Here is a 22,568-nt window from a genome sequence, read left to right as displayed (position 1 = left end):
AATTATACCTCAACAAAGCTGTTAAAAAAAAATCAGAGTTAAGAGGAACCCATCATTTTTCTAAACCTCCAATGGAAACAGAAATCTCCTATGCATCTTTCCTGTAGGACAGTCATCCAACCTGTTACAATATAGACAACGCTCTCCTAGAGTGACCCACGTCAACCATGAACCAGTTTATTCTCACAGTGGATTACAATGTATTTCCTCTAACTTTCACCCACGGATCCTATTTGAAGTCAAACAGAGCAAGTTATTTCGCTTCTTTCAAGGGACAGTCCTTTGGTTTTTTGGAGACCACTGTCCTTCCCTCACTTATTTCTTTATTCCTCCTGAGATTTTTCTCCTCTGGGCTAATACTTCCATACCTCCAAAACCCCATCATCCACCACCACCCCTTTGGGCTGTTGCAAATCTCCTTAACATCTTAGTTGCTTCACTGGGAATGAATTTCCGTTTGTGTACATCCTCCCTAGCAGTGCAGTACACTTATCTGACCACAGTGCTCCACGGACAGTGAGCACAACTACGGAAGGCAGGAATACCATCCACCTGCCTCATTCTAGTCTTTCTTCTAACAGCACAGACCAGGAGCACTTTAGCTTTCCTGGCGGCCACATCACACTGCTGACTCAGATGAGGTACCTAAGGTATCCTAAGTCTTTCCACACATACTTTTGAGCCACTTTCCTTTCCACCCAATTCTTCCTCCAATTTGTTTTTAAACTGACATGTAGAAATTTAACATTTAAGTTTCATACTGTCTTATCCGCTGCACAAACTTTGCAATCCTTCTGTGTATGTGCTTGGTTATTAAATATATTTATAAAACCTCTTAAGTCTCAGCATATTTCATCCATATTAATGCAAGAACATTAAAAGGAATTAGACAGAAGGCAGTTAATTGTGACAGGTTACTCAGAATATTCCTAATTTCAAAGACATGAACCTGAACTAATTAAGCAATGCAAAAAACAAAGAGGAAAATCTATAGGGCAACAGCTCTGATCAGGCCTTTTTCCAAACAGTTGGTATTTCATCTGGATGGACTCGCACTTACTTAGGCACAAAAGAAGCGGGGACTCCACTGGCCACCAGGGGCTCAAATGCTGAATGTCCACTGCCACTGCTATCATGGCGCCTGCGACAAATCAAAAAAGTCTCAAATGAAATGACATGACTTTGTTTGTCCCTTTAAAGTGTATTCACACATTTCTGGGACCTTATACTATCTCTATGGAGCACAGATTCCATGCTAGACCAGAAAATGGTTGTTTAAAATCCCTAAGTTTCTGAAAGGTAAATTTTTTTTTCAGACAGAGTTTCACTCTTGTTGCCTAGGCTGGAGTGCAATAGCACAATCTTGGCTCACTGCAACAAACCTCTGCCTCCCGGGTTCAACCAATTCTCCTGCCTCAGCCTCCAGCGCAGCTGGGACTACAAGTATGCACCACCACACCTGGCTAATTTCTTAATTTTTTGTACAGGCGAGGGCTCACTATGTTGCCCAGGCTGGTCTTGAGCTCCTGGGTTCCAGCAATCCTCCCACCTTGGCCTGTCAAAGTGTTAGGAATACAGGCGTGCACCACCATACCCAGCCTTATAAAATGGTGTTTCCCTCAAGAGTCCCATGAGAGCAGAGATTTTGTCTTGTCCACTGCTCTATCCACAGTACTTGCAGTAGGGTCTCATACACAGTGGGTGCTCAGTAAATGCTCACCCACTTCAACTTCTTTTCTTCCTGTAATTAGAAAACTATTCCATTTTCATTAGGTTATTTTACAAACCACATAAGGAATTTTTTTTTTTTTTTTGAGACAGTCTCGCTCTGTCACCCAGGCTAGAGTGCACTGGCATGGTCTTGGCTCACTGCAACCTCTGCCTCCTGGGTTCAAGCAATTCTCCTGTCTCAGCCTCTGGAGTAGCTGGGACTATAGGCACCCACCACCACATCCAGCTAATTTTTGTATTTTTAGTAGAGACAGGGTTTCACCATGTTGGCCAGGCTGGTCTCCAACTCCTGACCTCAGGTGATCCACCCGCCTTGGCCTCTCAAGGTGCTGGGATTATAGGCGTGAGCCACCTTGCCCTGCCAGGAAATTGGTTTTAATCTCATTATTGATAAAACTACCAAACTCTAGTTTTCATTTTTCTTTCCCAAGCATTTCCTTCAGCACAATTAAGACACTAGAACTGGTGGGCCGGGCGCCGTGGCTCAAGCCTGTAATCCCAGCACTTTGGGAGGCCAAGGTGGGCGGATCACGAGGTCAGGAGTTCGAGACCATCCTGGCCAACATGGTGAAACCCTGTCTCTACTAAAAATACAAAAAAATTAGCTGGGCATGGTGGCGGGCGCCTGTAGTCCCAGCTACTCGGGAGGCTGAGGCAGGAGAATGGCATGAACCTGGGAGGCTGAGCTTGCAGTGAGCTGAGATCGGGCCACTGCACTCCAGCCTGGGGGACAGAGACAGACTCCAACTCAAAAAAAAAAAAAAAAAGACACTAGAACTGGTGGTTACCCAAATAACTGAACACCACAAAATTCCGACCAGAAGACTTAGAGCCTTCTTTCTTGAAAATAAACTTTTAACACGTTTCTACAGAAGCATGAGGCTAACATGGCTAATAGCTGTCAGCTTATCTCTGCTACTCACAGAAAAGGTAAATTATGACATCGATCTAACCTGTGCCTTGAAATGAACAGCATTAAAACCCTTGTTATTAGGTTCTCTCATGAAAGCCAAAGGAGGAGGCCTATGAAGGCTCACAAACTGGAGGTGGCCTCTGTATCTTTACGGGAATGTCTACATCTCATCCCATAGGAGTCCAAGCAGGAAACTGGCTTAGTACTCTCCTGAGCCTGTTACCTTCTTTTATTTTCCTGGCCATCAAGGAATATTTGGTCTTCTTCCTCCACTGTCCTTTTCTTCTTCTTCTCTTTGAGGGCACTCAGTACAGTCTCCTTTGCACATGGGTCTGGGGCATTACTTGATGGTGAGGACAGTGTTGAGCTGATTATCTGCTCTGGTCTATAATGAAAGACAAGATTCTAGCCGTAAGATATTTTAATTCCCATGCCATATCAGAAACAGAAATCAGAAGCTAACCAACAGGCCAAAGTATAATTTATACACTCACAACAGTTCCCCTTAGCAAGTAAAGCTACTTTTTCGTTAACGGCAAAAAGTGAAAAACAAACGGTTTTACTAGAATTTGGTATTTCTCATTCAAACAAGCAGATTCGTCCTTTCTTTTTTGCGTTGTAGTCATGTTGTCATAGGAACAACTGGAGAAGAATAAAGTGGACACGAAAAGGGAGAGTATTCTTCCAACGATAATACTCACATCGCAGAACGCGAAAATCTTCTGTCAGGAGGGGCGATCCTCACAGTCACTGGGCTACACACCATCCTGGAGTTGCGAGGGGACAGCACAGCCTTCTTGTGATAACCATTCCAGCACACTGTGGGAAGTACCCCCAGACAGGAATACTGGGCCTGATGGATCGGATAGCGTCTTCGAGGTGTTATTACAAACCGATCTGGTAAAGTCCCACGATCCCTGCAGAGAATGCGAGACAAATCATCGAAACAAAGTATAAAAGAATGTCAAAATTTTAGACGGTTAAAAACCCACCAGTTAAGACATTTTCCAAAGAACTTAAATCTCTTTCTACGCAACACAGAACACGTTGTTTTTATGGCAACTTTCCCCTATTCCATCTAAGAGCAGAGAGTGACAGCTGCTTAACAGCTGTCTCAACAATGGATTGCAACAATTTGAGAGGGAAAATCTAAATCTAGACTAAATCTAGACTGCACTAAAATTCGGGGAGTTTTTAGAACTGGAAAGAAGGGAATCGTTTTGGCAACACATCTCACACCAAGAGTCAGAGGCCAGGAGACGGCTGGCACACACCAAGGTGTTAAGGAGGGCAACACCACACACAATTCCCTTCGGATTTGATGAAAAAGCAAATCGGATTTAAAAGTCAAGTCCTCGATTTCAAGCCAGCCGAGCCAGAGGATGATCTGGGAAAATCAGCGCATCTCACCGTGGGGAAGGCCTCCCGGAGGGTCGGAGAAGAGGAGTGGGGAGAGAGGGGTAAACGTGGTGAACGCGATGGGTCGGCGGGGAGGGCGGTGTGGAGCGCGGCGCCGGGCGGGCGGGTGGGCGGCGGCCAGGCCTATTCCGCAGGTCCTGGCCCTCCGGAGCGGGGGCGGGCTGCGGCGGCCCGGGCTTGCCCAGGTAACTGCCCATGAGGAGCAGTTCGGCAGGGTCAGGTCCTTCGAGCAGGGTCCGCGGCTCTAGGAGGTTTCCGTTGGCTGTCGACTTGGCCGGAGGCGAAGCGAACAGTGTTCGCCGATGTCGCGCCTTCTGAACGAAGGAGGACAAGGGGCGCGAACCTCGGGGCTCGCGGCTCAGTCCCCACCAGGCCGCGGTAGTCCCCACGGCCAGCCAGGCCAGCGCAGCCGCAGCAGGCACGAGGTACAGTAGGAGGCCGACCAGCGACAGGCCGAGAAGCGCCGCCCCGGCCGGCCCGCCGCAGCCCCGGCCCCGGCCGTCCCTGACACTCGCTATCGGCCGTCGCCGCTCGCCTGCTCCAGCCGCCGCAGCCGCCGGAGACATCGCGGCTCCGCGCCGCGGAGGAGACTTAAATATCCCAGCGTGCACCGCGCCACGCGTCGCGTCATCGCGCGCCCGCCACGTCATGCGCGCGCGACTCGGGGAGACGCTACAGCCCGGCAGCTCCCGAGACACAGCTGTTTTGGAAAATGCCGCCTGCCTTCAACGCCTGTTTCTGACTCTTGCGGTTTCCTGCATGGCTCCCAGCGAGACGATCCCGTCCGGGATCCCATCCGGCTCCCATCCGGAGGCGATCCCGTGAAAGGATCGCGTCCAAAATAAAAGGGCCCGAGACCTATGCTTATGTAATTCCTAATCCGTGATCTTTTCTAGGGGCTGAACTCCCCTCCAGCACAGCCTGTTACCAGGTGCTTTTCACAAACGCCACTGGCGGCTGAGTTTCCCCCCCCCACTTCCATTTCTACTTTACAAGTTGATAACGTGGGACGATTACCTACCAAATTTCACATCATGGCCCAGATATCGGGTGGATTTTGAGGCTCTGATCGATTTATACCTATGCTAAAGTTATCGGTCTGAGAAAGTAGATTAGTGGTTGCCTAGGGCTAAGGAGTGGGTTTGGGGGTGGGGAATAGAAAATGTCTGCTTATGGGTATAGGCTTTCTCGTAGCAGCATAAACATAGTTTAAAATTAGATTGTGTTGGCGGTTGCACCACCCTATGAACTGTATGGTTTGTGAATTATATCTTAATAAAGCTGTTTAAAAAGTCTGGTAGTCTGCCAATACACTTTGGTGTAGTTGTTTCCTCAGACATTCATTCATTGATTTATTCATTCCATTGTTTATATACATTAAAGAGATTAAGGGGGAAAATAGAGGATCTCTGATCTTTATAAGCTCTGTTTAGTAAGGAAGATGTGTAAGCAAAAGATTGCAATTCAATGTTATCAGTGTGATAACGGGAACAAAAAAAGAGGCCAGACGCAGTGGCTCATGCCTGTATTCCCAGCACTTCGAAGGCGGAGGCGGGCGGATCACCTGAGGTCAGGAGTTCAAGACCGGCCTGACCAATATGGTGAAACCCCGTCTCTACTAAAAATACAAAAATTAGCTGGGCATGGTGGCGCGTGCCTGTAGTCCCAGCTACTCGGGAGGCTGAGACAGGAGAATTGCTTGAGTCCGGGAGGTGGAGGTTGCAGTGAGCTGAGATCATGCCACTGCACACTCCAGCCTGGACGACAGAGCGAGTCCATCCCCCCCCCCCCAAAAAAAAAAGTTGTGATAAAGGGGAAGGAAGGCAGGGAAGTGCTCCTGGAGCTGAGAGGTCTGGCAGGTTCAAGGAAGATGAAGGAGCACTGTGCAGAAGTCCAGAGATGGAATTGTTCAGTATCGCTGGAGATTAGGGTGTTTTGGGGATAGAAAAGTTGGAAAGGTATAGATGCCTCTGGGGCAACTCAGAGAGATGAGAAGAAGGTGCAGTTTGGGTTCCAGATCCTCCCCAACCCAGTGCCAAAGTAATTCTTCTATTTAATATACTGTGATTTCACATAAGACTTAATTTGAAAAAAAAAAGGGGGGGGGGCGGAGGGGGGACTGTGTTGCTTAAGAAAAAAATCTCAGTATCAGTAGACTAGTGGGACAAAAGCCAGGCTGCCCTGGGTTGAACAGTGACTGGAAGGTGAAGAAATGGAGGCAGTGACTGCAGACTCCCTACTCAAGAAACCTGGGTAATAGGGGAAGAAGAAACATAGTATCTAGGTCAGTAGGGGCTCTTTAAATTATTGTGTATGGCTGGAGTTAAGTGGAGGAGCTACACATAAAAGCCATCAGGGTACAGATGTCCTGAAACCAAGCAAGATGATTGAGAATTAATGTAAATAGAGAGGTCCATAGCCTGAGCCCTCGGGGCACTCCTGTGTTTAGAGGTTAAGAGATGAATACACAAAGGGCACAAGTCATGTAGGAAATATAGATAAATATGACTACATTAAAAGTTAGTACTTCTGGGCCGGGAGTGATGGCTTATACATAATCTAGCACATTTGGAGGCGAGGCTGGTAGATTGCTTTGAGCTCAGGAGTTCGAGACCAGCCTAGGCAACATGGTAAAACCCAGTCTCTACTAAAAAAAAAAAAAACACAAAAATTTGCCTGGTGTGGTGGCATGTGCCTGTAGTACTACTCAGGAGGCTGAGGCTGGAGAATCGCTTGAACCCAGAAGGCAGAGGTTGCAGTGAGCTGAGATCACACCACTGCACTCCAGCCTGGGCAACAGAGCGAGATCACACACACACAAAAAGTTAACACTTCTGTATGGGAAAAGAAAAGATACACATCTAAAAGACAAGCCAAGACTGGGAAAAACAACATAACACACATAACCAAAAGAGGATTCATAAGTAGAATTTATAAAGAACTCCAAAGAATCAATAACAAAAAGATGACCCAATTTTTAAAAAGGACAATTGATATAAAAAAGCTATCGAATGGGAAACACAAATACCTAATAATATATACATATGTGCATATACGTACATACACATATACATTTAACCTCACTAGTAATCTAGGAGAGACTAACAATATTTTGCACTCATTTATACACTAGAAAAATTAATTTAACAAGATCAAGTCTTAGCATGGATGTGAAACAAACAGAACTCATGCCGTTGTGGATATATGAAACAGTACAATTTGGAAAGCAATTTGGCAATAACTAGTAAAAAATAAGGGTGAAGAAGTATGTATCCTATAAACCCGCAATCCCATTCTGGGTAGATAGTCACTGAAGCATTATTTGTATCACAGACAATGTGAACACACTTCATGGGTAATGTCTATCAACACAAGGATGGGCAAACTGGTATAATTCATATAATAAAATACTATAAAGCAGCTGAAAATTAATCCTTCCAGCTGCAGGTTAGTCCTCCCACCACAAACAACTGTAGACATGGACAAAATGTATTGATTAATAAATTTGTTTAAAAAAATCTGGCAGTCTGCTGATCCAGACTTTGGTTTAACGCATGCTATGGTGGATACATAAAACAGTACAACTTGGCAACTACTTTCAGGCAGAGGACAACAGGAAGCAAAAGACTGATCCCTAAGTGTAAGGAAACTTGTGAGATGAGCCCCAAAGTCACCTAGTTCCTCTACCTGGGGATCGTTTCCCAACTGCAGTGCAGAGAGTTGGAGTCTGAGCACAGTAGGGAGATCCCGCTGGGCTGAAGAGGCAGAGATGAGGAGGCAGAGATCATGCTGAGACAGCTGAAATGGCAGAGAAATGGGGCAGAAAAAAGAAAGGAGGGCACTATGCAAAGAGGGAGTTCTAGAAATCTATGCATGACGCAAACCCACGGCTGAAGGCTGGAGTGATGGGTAATTTCATGTGTCAACTTGAAGGGACCATGGGGTGCACAGATACTTGGTTAAACATTTATTTATGGGTGTATCTATACAGGCATTTCTGGATGAGATGGTCTTTTATTTAATTACTTATTTTTATTTTTTGAGATGGCGTGTTGCTCTTGTCGCCCAGGTTGGAGTGTAGTGGTGTGATCTCAGCTCACTGCAACCTCTGCCTCCCAGGTTCAAGAGATTCTCCTGCCTCAGCCTCAGTGGAGTAGCTGGGATTATAGGCACCCACCACCACACCTGGCTACATTTTTGTATTTTTAGTAGAGACTGGGTTTCACCATGTTGGACAGGCTGGTCTCAAACTGCTGACCTCAGGTGATCTGCCTGCCTCAGCCTCTCAAAGTACTGGGATTATAGGCATGAGCCACTGTGCCCAGCCTCTTTATTTTTTTGTAGAGATGGGGGTCGCCACAAATCAGATGGGAAAAACTCACAATTTATAGGGCTCTGTGTGGAGTACTCAAGCACCCCAGGAATGGGAAAGAATCAGTCTTAGATTGAGCATTGCTTTGGACCCACCTAATGAATCATCAAAACAAGACCTGAAAGGATCCAACTTTCCAATGATCTTAAATACATCCCAAAACAAAGCTCAAGAAAATGTATATAGGAATAAAAAATTGGCTGGGCGCGGTGGCTCACGCCTGTAATCCCAGCACTTTGCGGGGCCGAGGTGGGTGGATCATGAGGTCAGGAGATCGAGACCATCCTGGCTAACACGGTGAAACGCCATCTCTATTAAAATACAAAAAATTAGCCAGGCATGGTGGCGGGCGCCTGTAGTCCCAGCTACTCGGGGGGCTGAGGCAAGAGAATGGCGTGAACCCGGGAGGCGGAGCTTGCAGTTAGCCGATATGGCACCACTGCACTCCAGCCTGGGCAACAGAGCGAGACTCCGTCTCAAAAAAAAAAAAAAAAAAAAAAAAAATGACCATTACTCAACAAGGTAAAATCTCCAATGTCTGGCATCCTGGCATCCTATTACTAGGCATATAAATAAGCAAGAAAACACAGCCCATAATAACAACCAATCAATCCTTATTTTGATCCAAACCAACCCCAAACTGACACATATTAAAATGAACAGAGAAAGACATTAACATTAATTTTAACTATATCCCATATGTTTACAAAGTTGAGACATGGAAAAATATTAGAAGAAATAATGGCCCAACATTTTCCAAATGTAATGAAAAATATAAACCCACAGACCTGAAGCTCAATGTCAAGTACAAGAAATACAAAGAAAACTGTAACAAATCACATAATCAAATTGCTCAAAACCAATGATATAGATCAAATCCTGAAGGCAGCTGGGAAAATAGTACATGTTATTTTACACAGGAACAAAGATAAGAATGATACCAAATTTCTTGCCAGAAATAGTGCAAGTGAGACAACAGCAGTGCAACTTGATCTTTAAAGTGCTGAAGGCAAAAACTGCAAACCTAGAATTTTATGCCCAATGAAAATATATTTTAAGAAAGTTAAATAAACATATTTTCAGACACATAAAAGCTGGGAGACACTTTGAGAGGCTGAGCTGGGCAGATCGCTTGAGCCCCAGAGTTCGAGACCAGCCTGGGCAACATAGTGAGACCCTGTCTCTAAAAAAAAACAAAAATTAGGCCGGGAGCGGTGGCTCATGCTTGTAATCCCAGCACTTTGGGAGGCCGAGGCAGGTGGATCACGAGGTCAGGAGATCGAGACCATCCTGGCTAACACGGTGAAACCCCGCCTCTACTAAAAATACAAAAAAATTAGCCAGGTGTGGTGGCAGGCGCCTGTAGTCCCAGCTGCTCGGGAGCCTGAGGCAGGAGAATGGCGTGAACCCAGGAGGTGGAGCTTGCAGTGAGCCGAGATCGCGCCACTGCACTCCAGCCTGGGCAACAGAGCTAGACTCCATCTCAAAAAAAAAAAAAAAAACCAACCAAACAAACAAACAAAAAACACAAAAATTAGCTAAGCATAGTGGCACATGCCTGGAGTCTCAGTTACTCGGGAGGCTGAGCTGGGAGGTTCACTTGAGCCTGGGGGGTTTCCTTGAGCCTGGGAGGTCGAGGCTCCAGTGAGCCATAATTGTGCCACTGCATTCCAGCCTGGGTAACAGAGCGAGACTCTGTCTCAAACAAATAAATAAAAAGCTGAAAGAATTAATCACCAACAAACACAGTAAGAAATGTTAACGGATGTCCTTCAGGCAGAAGAAAAATACCAAAGGAAATCTGGATCTACACAAAGGAATGAAAGGCATTGAAAATGGTAACTACATATATTTATATGTGCCTGTTTTTCCTTATTATTTAAATCTCTTTAAAATATAATTGAGGACTGATATCAGCAAAAGGGCAGAGTAGACAGCTCCAAGCTCCCATTACCCAACAGAAACAGAAAAGAAAAAAAAAAAAGGCCAGGCGCAGTGGTTCACACCTATAATCCCAGCACTTTGGGAGGCCGAGGCAGGTGGATCACCTGAGGTCAGGAGTTTGAGACCAGACTGACCAACATGGTGAAACCCCATCTCTACTAAAAATACAAAATTAGCCAAGTGTGGTGGCACATGCCTGTAATCCCAGCTACTCGGGAGGGTGAGGCAGGAGAATCGCTTGAACGGGGAGGCGGAGGTTGCAGTGAGCCGAGATGGCGCCACTGCACTCCAGCCTGGGCAACAAGAGTGAAACTCTGTCTCAAAAAAAAAACCAAATAATTATTAGAAACAACTCTGAAAAACAGCCAAAGCCTTACAACAACCAAATGAATGCTGAATCAAGAAAAAGGCAACTTAAAAAGGAAAGGTAGAAAACCTTTGTGGCAATGTTTTTTAAGAGACAGGATCTTGCTCTGTTGCCCAGGCTGGAATGCAGTGGCGTGATCGTGGCTCACTCTACCCTTGAACTCCTGGGCTCAAGTGATTCTCTCACCTCAGCCTTCCAAGCAGCTGGGACTGCAGGCGTGAGCCACCGCACCTGGCTTCTACGGGAGTCTTGAAGACAGAAGGCTGCATTCGCAGTGTGGGGCCTCTTGGCATTCCACAGGGACGGGGCGGACCTTACCTTCAAATTACTGGTAAATCTGCTATCGCACGTCTGAGGGCTACTGAGGGAATGATGTAGACGCCTGTCTACTTGCTGGAAACTCACTGAGGCTGGAAAAGTGGTGAGCATTGCTCAAAAACATTGCAAGGCAAACAATCTACACAGGACTGGGGCAAAACATGACAGTTGAGACTCACAACACTCCACTGTTCTCTCTCTTTTATTTTATTTTTTTTTTGAGACTGAGTCTCACTCTGTCACCCAGGCTGGAGTGCAGTGGCACAATCTCGGCTCACTGCAAGCTCCACCTCCCGGGTTCATGCCATTCTCCTGCCTCAGCCTCCCGAGTAGCTGAGACTATAGGCGCCCGCTGCCACGCCCGGCTAATTTTTTTGTATTTTTTAATAGAGACAGGGTTTCACCGTGTTAGCCAGGATGGTCTCGATCTCCTGACCTCGTGATCCACCCACCCGCAGTCTCCCAAAGTGCTGGGATTACAGGTGTGAGCTACCATGCCCGGCAACAGTAGGGGAAAGAGCTGAGTTCCATTCTCTGGTGTCCTTAAAGAACAGGAAGAAATGCCAGGGATGGCCAGGCACGGTGGCTCATGCCTATAATCCCAGCACTTTGGGAGGCTGAGGCAGGCAGATCGCCTGAAGTTAGGAGTTCGAGACCAGCCTGGCCAACATGGCCGGGCCCGTCTCTACTAAAAATACAAAAATTAGCCAGGCGTGGTGACAGGTGCCTGTAATCCCAGCTATTAGGGAGGCTGAGGCAGGAGAATCGCTTGAACCCGGGAGGTGGAGGTTGAGTGAGCCGAGATCGTGCCACTGCACTCTAGCCTGGAGACAGAGCATGACTCCATCTCAAAAAAACACAAAAGAAACAAGCAGAAATGCCAGAGACGTGCAGAGAAAAGGTCACATGAAGACACAGCAAGAAGGCAGCTATCTGCAAGCCAATGAGAGAACACTCTGAAGAAGTAAGCCCTGCTGGCACCTTGATCTTTGACTTCTGGCCTCTAGAACTGTGAGAAAATAACTTCCAGCTGTTGAAGCCATGGTCTGTGGCATTTTGCTATGGTAGCCCGAGCAAACTAATAGAGACTTCCTAAATCCGAGAAGGAAAGCTGGGGAGAATTCCTCTGAGAAAGCAGGAAAGCTGGGGAGAATTCCTCTGGGAAAGCAGGGCAGTCACAAGCACTCAGTTGTTACACGGGCTTTGCCCAGGGCAGGATGCTTGCTCAGAAATACCTGACAAAGACCTAAGTTTTCACCTTGGCCTGATCACGAGGGTCAGTGCAGGCCTAGCTAAGTGCTGAAGAAAAGCTGTGGTGCAAAGGCAAACTTCAAAGACTGGGAGAGGTACTTTCTTCCATTTTTAGCTCCTAGTATTCAAGGAAATCTCTTATCAAAATGTGAGCGGAACACATGCTAAAAGAATCAGAGACTTCAGTGACCACACATGAAAATGATAAATCTTTGCAAAAATAGTTTGGAAGTCACTAAACGTATGTACTACTACAGCCTTCAATGATTAAAAACAGACACACTCACAAATACATAGCAAATAAATGAGAAGAATTATCTAAATGCCAGAGTTACTACCTTGCAATATTCAAATGTCCGTGTTTCAATGACAATCACAAATCATGCAAAGACAAGGGAACGTATTCAAAGTAACAAAATAAATTGATGGAAATCAGCCCTTAGGAAGCCCAGATATTGGACTTAGCAGACAAAGACTTTTTAAAAACTCTATAAATCGTGAAGGACCTCTTCAAGGAGAACTACAAACCACTGCTCAAGGAAATAAGAGAGTACACAAACAAATGGAAACACATTCCATGCTCATGGATAGGAAGAATCAATATTGTGAAAATGGCTATACTACCCAAAGTAATTTACAGATTCAATGCTATTCCCAACAAGCTACTGACTGTCTTCACAGAATTAGAAAAAACTACCTTAAATTTCATATGAAACCAAAAACGAGCCCATATAGCCAAGACGATACTAAGCAAAAAGAACAAAGGTGGAGGCATAACGCTACCTGACTTCAAACTACACTACAAGGCTACTGTAACCAAAACAGCATGGTACTGGTACCAAAACAGATATATAGCAATGGAACAGAACAGAGACCTCAGAAATAACACCACACATCTACAACCATCTGATCTTCGACAAACCTGACAAAAACAAGCAATGGGGAAAGGATTCTCTATTTAATGGTGCTGGGAAGACTGGCTAGCCATATACAGAAAACTGAAACTGGACCCCTTCCTTAACACCTTATAAAAAATTAGCTCAAGATGGATTAAAGACTTAAATGTAAAATCCAAAACCATAAAAATCCTAGAAAAAAACCTACGCAATACCATTCAGGACATAGGCATGGGCAAAGTCTTCATGACTAGAACACCAAAAGCAATTACAACAAAAGCCAAAATTGACAAGTGGGATCTAATTAAACTAAAGAGCTTCTGCATAGCAAAAGAAACTAGCATCCAAGTGAATAGGCAGCCTACAGAACGAGAGAAAATTTTTGCAATCTACCCATCTGACAAAGGTCAGATCCAGAATCTTGTATATTCTTGTAGATCCAGAAACTACAAGGAACTTAAACAAATTTACCAGAAAAAACCAATTAACCCCATCAAAAAGTGGGCAAAGCGCCAGGCACGATGGCTCACGTCTGTAATCACAGCACTTTGGGAGGCCAAGGCAGGTGGATCACCTGAGCTCAGGAGTTCAAGACTAAAAATACAAAAATTACTGAATTACTCTACTAAAAATATAAAAATTAGCCTGGCATGGTGGTGGGCACCTATAATCTCAGCTACTTGGGAGGCTGAGGCAGGAGAATCTCTTGAACCCAGGAGGCGGAGGTTGTAGTAGGCCGAGATCGCGCTGCTGCACTCCAGCCTGGGTGACAGAGTGAGACTCCGCCTCAAAAAACAAAAAGGCTGGGTGCAGTGGCTCACACCTGTAATCCCAGTGCTTTGGGAGGCCAAGGCAGGCGGATCACCTGAGGTCAGGAGTTCAAGACCAGCCTGGCCAACATGGGGAAATCCCATCTCTACTAAAAATACAAAAAATTTAGCTGGGTGTAGTGGTGCACACCTGTAATCCCAGCTACTAGGGAGGATGAGGCAGAAGAATCACTTGAACCTGGGAGGTGGGAGGCAGAGGAGGAGCCGAGATCGTGCCACTTGCCTAGGCGAGTGAGACTCATCTCAAAAACAAACAAAAAAACAGTGCATGTTGGCTAGTTTGTTAATCAATATTAGTTAGTTATTAGCTCCGAATAGATGTCAGGTAATATGGTAGGCACTGATGACGTATTCATGACACAAAGCTGGTCCCAATGCTAGAATGATCTTTGTTCGAGATCCAGGTTGCTGCTGCCACTAGAGGGCAGCCGAAGCTCATCTGTAATGGCACAGTAATGGTTAACCCCAACAATCTAACATTACCAGGGAAGAACTGTCCTGAAGGGCAAAGTACCAAGCTACCTAAAGTTTGTATTGATTCTCTCAAGACTGTTGCTAACAAAATGGTAAAATGGGTCAAGTTTGTGTTTGGAACCCCTAGCCTCTCATCTCTTCACCCTCTTCCCTGAAGAGGTGGAGGGAATAATACAGGTACCACCTGTCAGTAAAAAGTGTGGCAGAAACAGTCAGTTGCATCTCTCACCAACAGGTGGGTCAGGGTGGGGAGGGAGAGGAGATTCCTGGAGAGGAACGGATCAAGCTAGGAAGCACAGAACTGCAGGCCAGAGACAACTCTGGAAGCAGAAACAGGTGTGTGCTTCCAGGCGCACAGACACCAACTGTGTGACACCCACACCTTCTACTCACAAACTCACTATTGACGGTGCACCACCACCTGCTTTGTGCAACACAGGAAACACCAATAAACACTGGAGACAGTGTCAGGCCAGGCATGGTGGCTCACACCTGTGCTCCCAGCACTTTGGGAGGCTGAGGTAGGAGGATCGCTTGAGGCCAGAAGTTCAAGACCATCCTCAGCAATACAGAGAGACCCTATCTCTACAAAAAGTTAAAAAAAAAAAAAAAAGATACAGGCCAGGCGTGGTGGCTCACGCCTATAATCTCAGCACTTTGGGAGGCTGAGGCAGGCGGATCACCTGAGGTCCGGAGTTTGAGACCAGCCTAACCAACATGGAGAAACCCCAACTCTGCTAAAAATACAAAATTAGCTGGGCATAGTGGCGCATGCCTGTAATCTCAGCTACTTGGGAGGCTGAGGCAGGAGAATCGCTTGAACCCGGGAGGCAGAGGTTGTGGTGAGCCGAGATCATGCCATCGCACTCCAGCCTGGGCAACAAGAGCAAAAAACTCGGACTCAAAAAAAAAAAAAAAAAAAAGACACAGTCTCATTCCTTAATGAGTATAAAGAAGTAAAGTCTGTTTCAGTTACTAATTGCATAAGAAACCAATCTAAAACATAGTGGCAAAAAACAATCATTATCATCAGGGATTCTGTGATTCCAACAGGCCTGGCTTGTCTCTGGTCCACACGACATGTGGGGCCTCAGCTGGGAAGACATGGAGTCTTAAGTGTGATCAGTGGGAGGGGGCTGGAATCATTTAGAGGCATCTTCATTCACAAAACCAGGAGCTGATACTGGCTGTCAGCCAGGACTTCAACTGACCTGTGGGCTGGAACCTGTCCATGTGGCCCCTCGCAGTCTCCCCATTTGGGCTGGTTTGGGCTTCATCACAGTCCGGCAGCTTACTTCTAAGGGCAAGCATTCCATGACAACACAGCAGAAAGGCATGACATTTTTACAGTGCAGCCTGGCTATCTCATAGCGTCGCTTCTGTCCTACTTTATTTATTGGTCAGGGCAATCACAAAGATGTGCATAGGCTCAAGGAAAAGAGACATACCCCCGACCACGCGATGGAAGAAGTGACAAGGTCATGTTATGAGAGGAGTGTGTGGGATGGGAGATAGGGCTGTGGCCACCTGCAGAAAATAGCATCTGCCACAGGCTGTCATGGAAGCGCAGGATGGGGATTTAGCCTACCTGAGGGGTCAGTCAGCAAAGGCCTCTGGGACGAAGTGAGATCTTCGGCTGAGGATGTGAGGGGCTAAAAGGAGACTGAGGAAGAGTCTCAGGGAGAGGAATCAATGAGACTGGATTCCAGAGAGAGGCTGGTGAGTTGGATGGTTTGCTTCAATATGATGGCAATACAGAGGTCAAGGAGACTGGTGCAGGAGGAGAGAGAAGGTGCCATGTGCTCTGGGTGGCGCTCTGTGCCAGACCCCCTTAGAAGAGGAGCAGCCTCTAGTCAGCGGTGTCCCAGGAACACAGAGGCTGGAGAGGACAATGGCAGCCAATCCCTGCTCCCAATCTGGTGACAGTAGGGAAAAGCTGCATGGTCTAGATCCACCCTGCTCCCTGGCCCCAGTATAGAAGATCAAATTCAATCTGCCCAATCTTATCCAGATAAAGTAAAGGAAGACTGGAAAAAAGAACTAATCCAAAGCTCCATCTGCCCATGACTTTCTCTGCTGATGCCGGAGGCAGCTATGGATAAAGAGATGGCACACGGCATGTCCCGACGCAGTGGAGGTGGGGAGACCCTGCAACTCCACAGGGAAAGAGTGAAGTTGCTGCCACCTGGGCATCAGCTATTCTCTGCTCTTCTGCCTCATCCTCAATTCAGACCATGATGGAGCTGATTTTCCTCCATTTTATACCTTGGATTGAATGGTCTCGAGCTGCTGGTGTTGTCTCCAGAGTCACATCCAAGAGGTTTGTCTTTCAAATAAATGCTGTGTATCAATGTACAGTGTATATAATTAATGTATGATATAAGACTAAATTACAGATAAGACAAGAGATGAAATTAGAGTTAAGTAGGGACCTGATGATGAAGAGCCTTGTAAATCAGGGAGAGTCTGGTTCATGTGCTTCTCCAGACACAATTTCAACACGGCTGTAGGCATGTATCACTGATGACATGGACACTGAATTACCCGCCGTGCTGGTCTGTGGCTCTCAAGTTTTGCTCATTCTGCTTCTGCGGGAAATGCCTTGACGCACCTTGGGAAAACCCACTTAGATCTTTTTTTGAGGTGGAGTCTCGCTCTGTCGCCAGGCTGGAGTACAGTGGCGTGATCTCGGCTCACTGCAACTTCTGCCTCCCAGATTCAAGCGATTCCCCTGCCTCAGTCTCCCAAGTAGCTGGGACTACAGGCATGCACCACCATGCCCGGCTAATTTTGTGTGTGTATTTTAGTGGAGATGGGGTTTCACCATGTTGGCCAGGATGGTCTCGATCCCCTGACTTCATGATCCGCCCGCTTTGGCCTCCCAAAGTGCTGGGATTACAGGTGCGAGCCACCGCACCGGGCCAGAAAACCCACTTATCTTTTAAGATTCAGCCCAACTGTCACCACCTCTGGGAACCTGTCCTCAGCCCCAAACATATGGCCACCCTCCCTTTGGGGTCCCCGCTCGCCCGTGTCTATTTTCATTACATTCTTATCAGTTTACTGCACTGTGCTGCATATCTACTGTGTCTATTTTCATTGCATTCCTATCAGTTTACTGCACTGTGCTGTGTGTCTATTTCTCCCACTCTGGCCTGTGGGCTCTTTGAAGACATGGGCTGTATCTCGCCTATCTTTTGATGCCTCACATAGGATATGGTGCGTGGTGAGCACTCACTAAAGGTGTGCAGAGTACTGCATGAGGAAAAACTTCATCCAGGCCAGGCGCAGTGGCTCATGCCTGTACTCCCAGCACTTTGGGAGGCCAAAGAAGGAGGACTGCTTGAGCCCAAGAGTTCAAGATTAGCCTGGGCAACATAGCAGAGATCTCGTCTGTACCAAAACAACAACAACAACTAGCTGGGCATGGTGGCGTGAACCTGTAGTCCCAGCTACTCAGGAGGCTGAGGCAGGAGGATCCCTTGAACCCAGGAAGTCAACGCTGCAGTGAGGTATGATGGCTCCACTGCACTCCAGCCTGGGTGACAGAGTGCAACCCTGCTCTTAAAAAAATAGAAAGTTCATTTATAAACAGAAGTGAACAGGAATCTGACTCTTGTACTTTGGTGGGAGTTTGGGTTATCTTTTACTTGAGGCTGAGGCTATGTCAAAACTAGGGATATAACAACAAGCACCATGTACCGAGTGCTGCTTCTGTGCCACAGGCTCTCCTACATGCTTGCCACACATTCGTCTATTTCATCCTCCCAATAGTCCTACTCCATGTCCAGCAAGGAGTGAAAAGGCTGAGGCGAGTCACAGGGAGAAGAGGGCCCCAGTGAAAAGACGAAATGAGGAAGAAGATCTGGAGAGGTCGCACGAGCCAGAGCGCAAAGGCACAGTGGCTGCGGTGCAGGCTCTTTAGCAAGGTGCTTTGGGCTGGAGATGGGGTTTTACTGCCTGTTGCGAGATGGGACATGAGACACAATCAACATGCAAATGGATAGGATGTTTCATCACACGGAAGCAAAATGTATTGCCACTAAAATGAGAAGTAACACCCTAAAAGTTATCAAGACAACAATTTTCAATGCCACATGTTGTTTCCAGTTCCATAGGAGATGGAATAAGCACACCCATTACATTTCTCTTCTAATTACAACTAAAACCCCTGTTCAAAATACATGAAGCAGCTGGGCACAGTGGCTCATGCCTGTAATCCCAGCACTCTGGGAGGCCGAGGCAGGTGAATCACCTGAGGTCAGGAGTTTGAGACCAGCCTGGCCAACATGGTGAAACCCGACCTCTACTGCTAATACAAACATGAGCTGGGCATGGTGGCAGGCGCCTGTAATCCCAGCTACTCAGGAGGCTGAGGCAGGAGAACTGCTTGAACCCAGGAGGTGGAGACTGTATTGAGCTAAGATTGCACCACTGCACTCCAGCCTGGGCAACACAGCCAGACTATCACAATTAAAAATAAATAAATAAATAAATAAATAAATACACGAAGCAACGATCCAATCAATCAAACCAACAAATTCTGGAAAGGTAGAGAAGAGAAGGGCTGACCCAGTGGTGAGTTCCCAGGGTGGTTTGATGGTTTGTTCTTTGGCCTCCTATATACCCTGTCTTATCTGTTAGAGCAGAGTCTACAACCAGGAAATCCCAGTGCCCCCTTCATCCCCCAACCCCCACAAAAGGAGCCTCATCTTTCGAGCCAAATGACAGCGAAGAGGGCGGCCCTGAGGGACAGTGCCCTTTTGACTACACACACCCTACTCTAGGAAAACAGCCTGAAAAAAGCTGCACCTTCCCCTGCCCCAGATACTGTAGACACTGTGGAACAAAGACCTGTTGACCCTCCCCACCTTGGGCCAACACAAGCAGAGGTGGCATCTCTCCCCTCTCCACCAAGCACTGGCAAGACTGTGTGGAAGGGCCCTGCTGACCATCCACAACCTGCACAAGACTGAACCACAGTAACAAGGTGGCACCCCATCCTCTCTCAAAGACAGTGAGGAGCTAGAAGCAAGGATTCTCCAACCCATTTCCCGTTCCCTGTCCCACCCACCGCAGAATACTCCTCTCTAATCCTAATATAACGTCGTGTACATTTCTGTTACATTCGGATTAAAGACAAGTTCTGTTTAATAATAACTCCAAGAACAGTTGATATATATATTTTTTCTTTTAGAACAGGAGTGAAAGTTTATTAAAAAGCTTTAAAGCAGTAAAGAAAGGAAGGAAGGGAAGGAAAGTACACTTGGAAGAAGGCCAAACCCAGTTTTCATATTTTATTTTCGCATTGAAAATCAGTCAGATTTACTTCAGCCTCAAAAGTGTGTTTATGTAAAATTAAATGAGCACTAGCAGCAAGCTGCACTTTTTTTTTCCCAAATGGGAAACGGGTTAAATGTGTGTAGGAAGTCCTGGGCCATGCCCTCCAAGTGCCCATGTGTGAAAACAACCAGGATCAACACAGCAAAAGCTCTGAGAGCTCAACGGCAATGTGGAATACTCTGAGGTTTCAAACTGGCCTCCAGGGCTGGGTGCGGTGGCTCATGCCTGTAATCCCAACACTGTGGGAGGCCGAGATGGGAGGAACACTTGAGCCCAGGAGTTCAAGATCAGCCTGGGCAACAGAGTGAGACCTTGTCTCTACTAAATATAAAAAATTAGCTGGGCGTGGTAGTGTGTACCTCTGGTCCCAGCTACTCAAGAGGCTGAGGAGGAGGAGTGATTGAGTCTGGGAGGTTACAGCTGCAGTGAGCTATGACTGGGCCATTGCACTCCAGCCAGGGCAACAGAGCAAGACACTGTCTCCAAACAACAACAAAAACAAAAACAAATTGGCCTCTGGGTTGCACAAAGGTGGGGGAGGCCAGAAGAGCTCTGCAAAAGCTTTGAAAACTAAATTGATCTTAGAACCAGAGCCCTGCTGGCCACAGAAAGTGCATCCTGAATCTAAACAGGTTGAGTGCCTGCTAATACAGAATATTTAAACAGGAACTACAGTCTCATAACATAACACTCAAAGTGTCCAGGATAAAATTAAAACTTACTCCTCATACTAAGAACCAGAAAAATCCGAACTCAGAAAAATTACTCCTCATACTAAAAACCAGAAAAAATCTGAATGAGGAAAGACAATTAACACTAAGATGACAAAGATGTTGGAATTATTGCATAGGGATTTTAGATGAGCTATCTTATAAATGGCCCAAGAAGTAATTATGAACACTCTCGAAACACACTGAAAAATATAATGTCTCATTGAAGATATAAGGAAGAACTACATTGTAATTTTAGAACTAGAAATTACAATAACTAAGTAAAAAACTCAATGGGTGAACTCAATAGCAGAATGGAGATACAAAAGAGAAAAAAATTAGTGACCTTGATGATAGAGCAGCAGAAATGATTCAATCTGTATCGTGACAATCTTGCCATAAGAAAAAAAATTACGTAGAAATAATCCCATTTGACCAACAGAGAGAAAACAAATAGAAAAAAAAAAAAATGAACAATGAGACAACAGCAAAAGCTCTAACATTCATGTCACTGAATTCCCAGAAGGAGAGGAAAAAGAGCGCAGTGCCCAAAAAACATCTGAAGAGGCCGGGCGCGGTGGCTCATGCCTGTAATCCCAGCACTTTGGGAAGCTGAGGCAGGAGGATCACTTGAGGTCAGGAGCTCAAGACCAGCCTGGTCAACATGGTGAAACCCCATCTCTACTAAAAATATAAAAATTAGCCAGGCATGGTGGTGCATGCCTGCAATCCCAGCTACTCGGGAGGCTGAGGCAGGAGAATCACTTGAACCAGGGAGGTGGAGGTTGCAGTGAGCTGAGATCACACCAGTGCACTCCAGCCTGGGCAACGGAGTGAGACTCTGTCTCAAAAAAAAAAAAAAGAAATGAAGAAAAATCCAGAGAGATTTTTTTTCAGAAGAAAAAGTATAAAAATTAAATTAAAAAAGAGAAATTTTAAAAAGCAGTAAGAGGGTAAATATCTGGGTGAATATAATCTCGAGTTTAAAAATTATATTTGATGGGCGAAAGCAAAACCATAACATTATCTCAGTGGTTCTCAATGAATGTAGAGGTGATATTCAAGACAACAATACCATAAAGAAGGGCAGAGGGGCCTAGAAAGCAGTAGAGTTTCTACATTCCACTTGAATTGGTAAAAGGTTGATACTAGCCAATGATCAGTATGTATAATATAATCTCTACAGCCACCTATAAAATCCTATACAAAAATATATACTAAATGGCATACTGAATTGATTTAGCACGGCATATGAAGTTAAATGGCATACTAAGAAATGTCTAAGTACCCCATAAAAAGGCAAGAAAAGGGAAACAGGTATAAAAAAACCCAGAGGGAACAAGTAGAAAATAGATAATAAAAACCCGTCCAAAATTAAATATAAATCTTGTAAACACAGCAATCAAAAAGGTTGTTGGAATCTGTTTTTTTAAAAATGACTCATGGCCAAGTGTGGTAGCTTATGCCTATAATCCCAGCACATTAGGGGGCCGAGGCGGGGGGAATCACTTGAGCTCAGGAGTTTGAGACCAGCCTGGGCATGATAGTGAGACCCCATCTCTACAAAAAGAATAAGAAAAAAAAAAGATTAGCCAGGCATGGTGGCACATACCTATAGTCCCAGCTACACGGGAGGCTGAGGTGAGAGAATCACTCAAGCCCAGGAGGTCAAGGCTGCAGTGGGCCGTGACTGCACCACTGCACTCCAGCCAACAGAGTAAGACTCTGTCTCAATAAATAAATAAATATCAATAGTCACATAAGATGGCAGAGTAGGAAGCTGTAGTGTAGAGATCAGTCCCTTCACTGAAGCAACCACTTAGCTAGAAAGAGTGATTGGAATCAGCTCTTTTGGAATTCTGAAACATGACCAGGAACTCCTAACAACCAGAGACATACTTAAACAATGAAGAGAGAGGCTGCTGATCTTCACGAGTGAGTGGCATGTGCCAACCAGCCAACACTCCCCCATTCCTGAGCCTGAGTTCCCGAAGCAGCTG

General features: G+C 45.9%; 1 protein-coding gene across 2 annotated transcripts in view; it reads right to left on the bottom strand.

The window, feature by feature from the left end:
* Window positions 1-22,568, bottom strand: part of LOC100983753 (nuclear envelope pore membrane protein POM 121C) — a 59,272-nt gene that overhangs the window by 21,343 nt on the left and 15,361 nt on the right. Inside the window, exons 2-5 of one of the 2 annotated variants that reach the window (XM_034951405.3) lie at window positions 4,055-7,861; window positions 3,346-3,561; window positions 2,868-3,029; window positions 1,061-1,141 (exon numbers count right to left, since the gene is read on the bottom strand). In XM_034951405.3, the coding sequence (XP_034807296.3) occupies window positions 1,061-1,141; window positions 2,868-3,029; window positions 3,346-3,561; window positions 4,055-4,713 (1,118 nt within the window). In that variant the 5' untranslated portion in view covers window positions 4,714-7,861. The remainder of the gene's footprint in view (window positions 1-1,060; window positions 1,142-2,867; window positions 3,030-3,345; window positions 3,562-4,054; window positions 7,862-22,568) is intronic. The other variant, XM_063605821.1, reaches the window with a different exon arrangement.

Source organism: Pan paniscus, chromosome 6 (genome assembly GCF_029289425.2).
Source record: "Pan paniscus chromosome 6, NHGRI_mPanPan1-v2.0_pri, whole genome shotgun sequence".
Classification (NCBI taxonomy): domain Eukaryota; kingdom Metazoa; phylum Chordata; class Mammalia; order Primates; family Hominidae; genus Pan; species Pan paniscus.
This window is presented reverse-complemented; position numbering and strand designations above follow the sequence as displayed.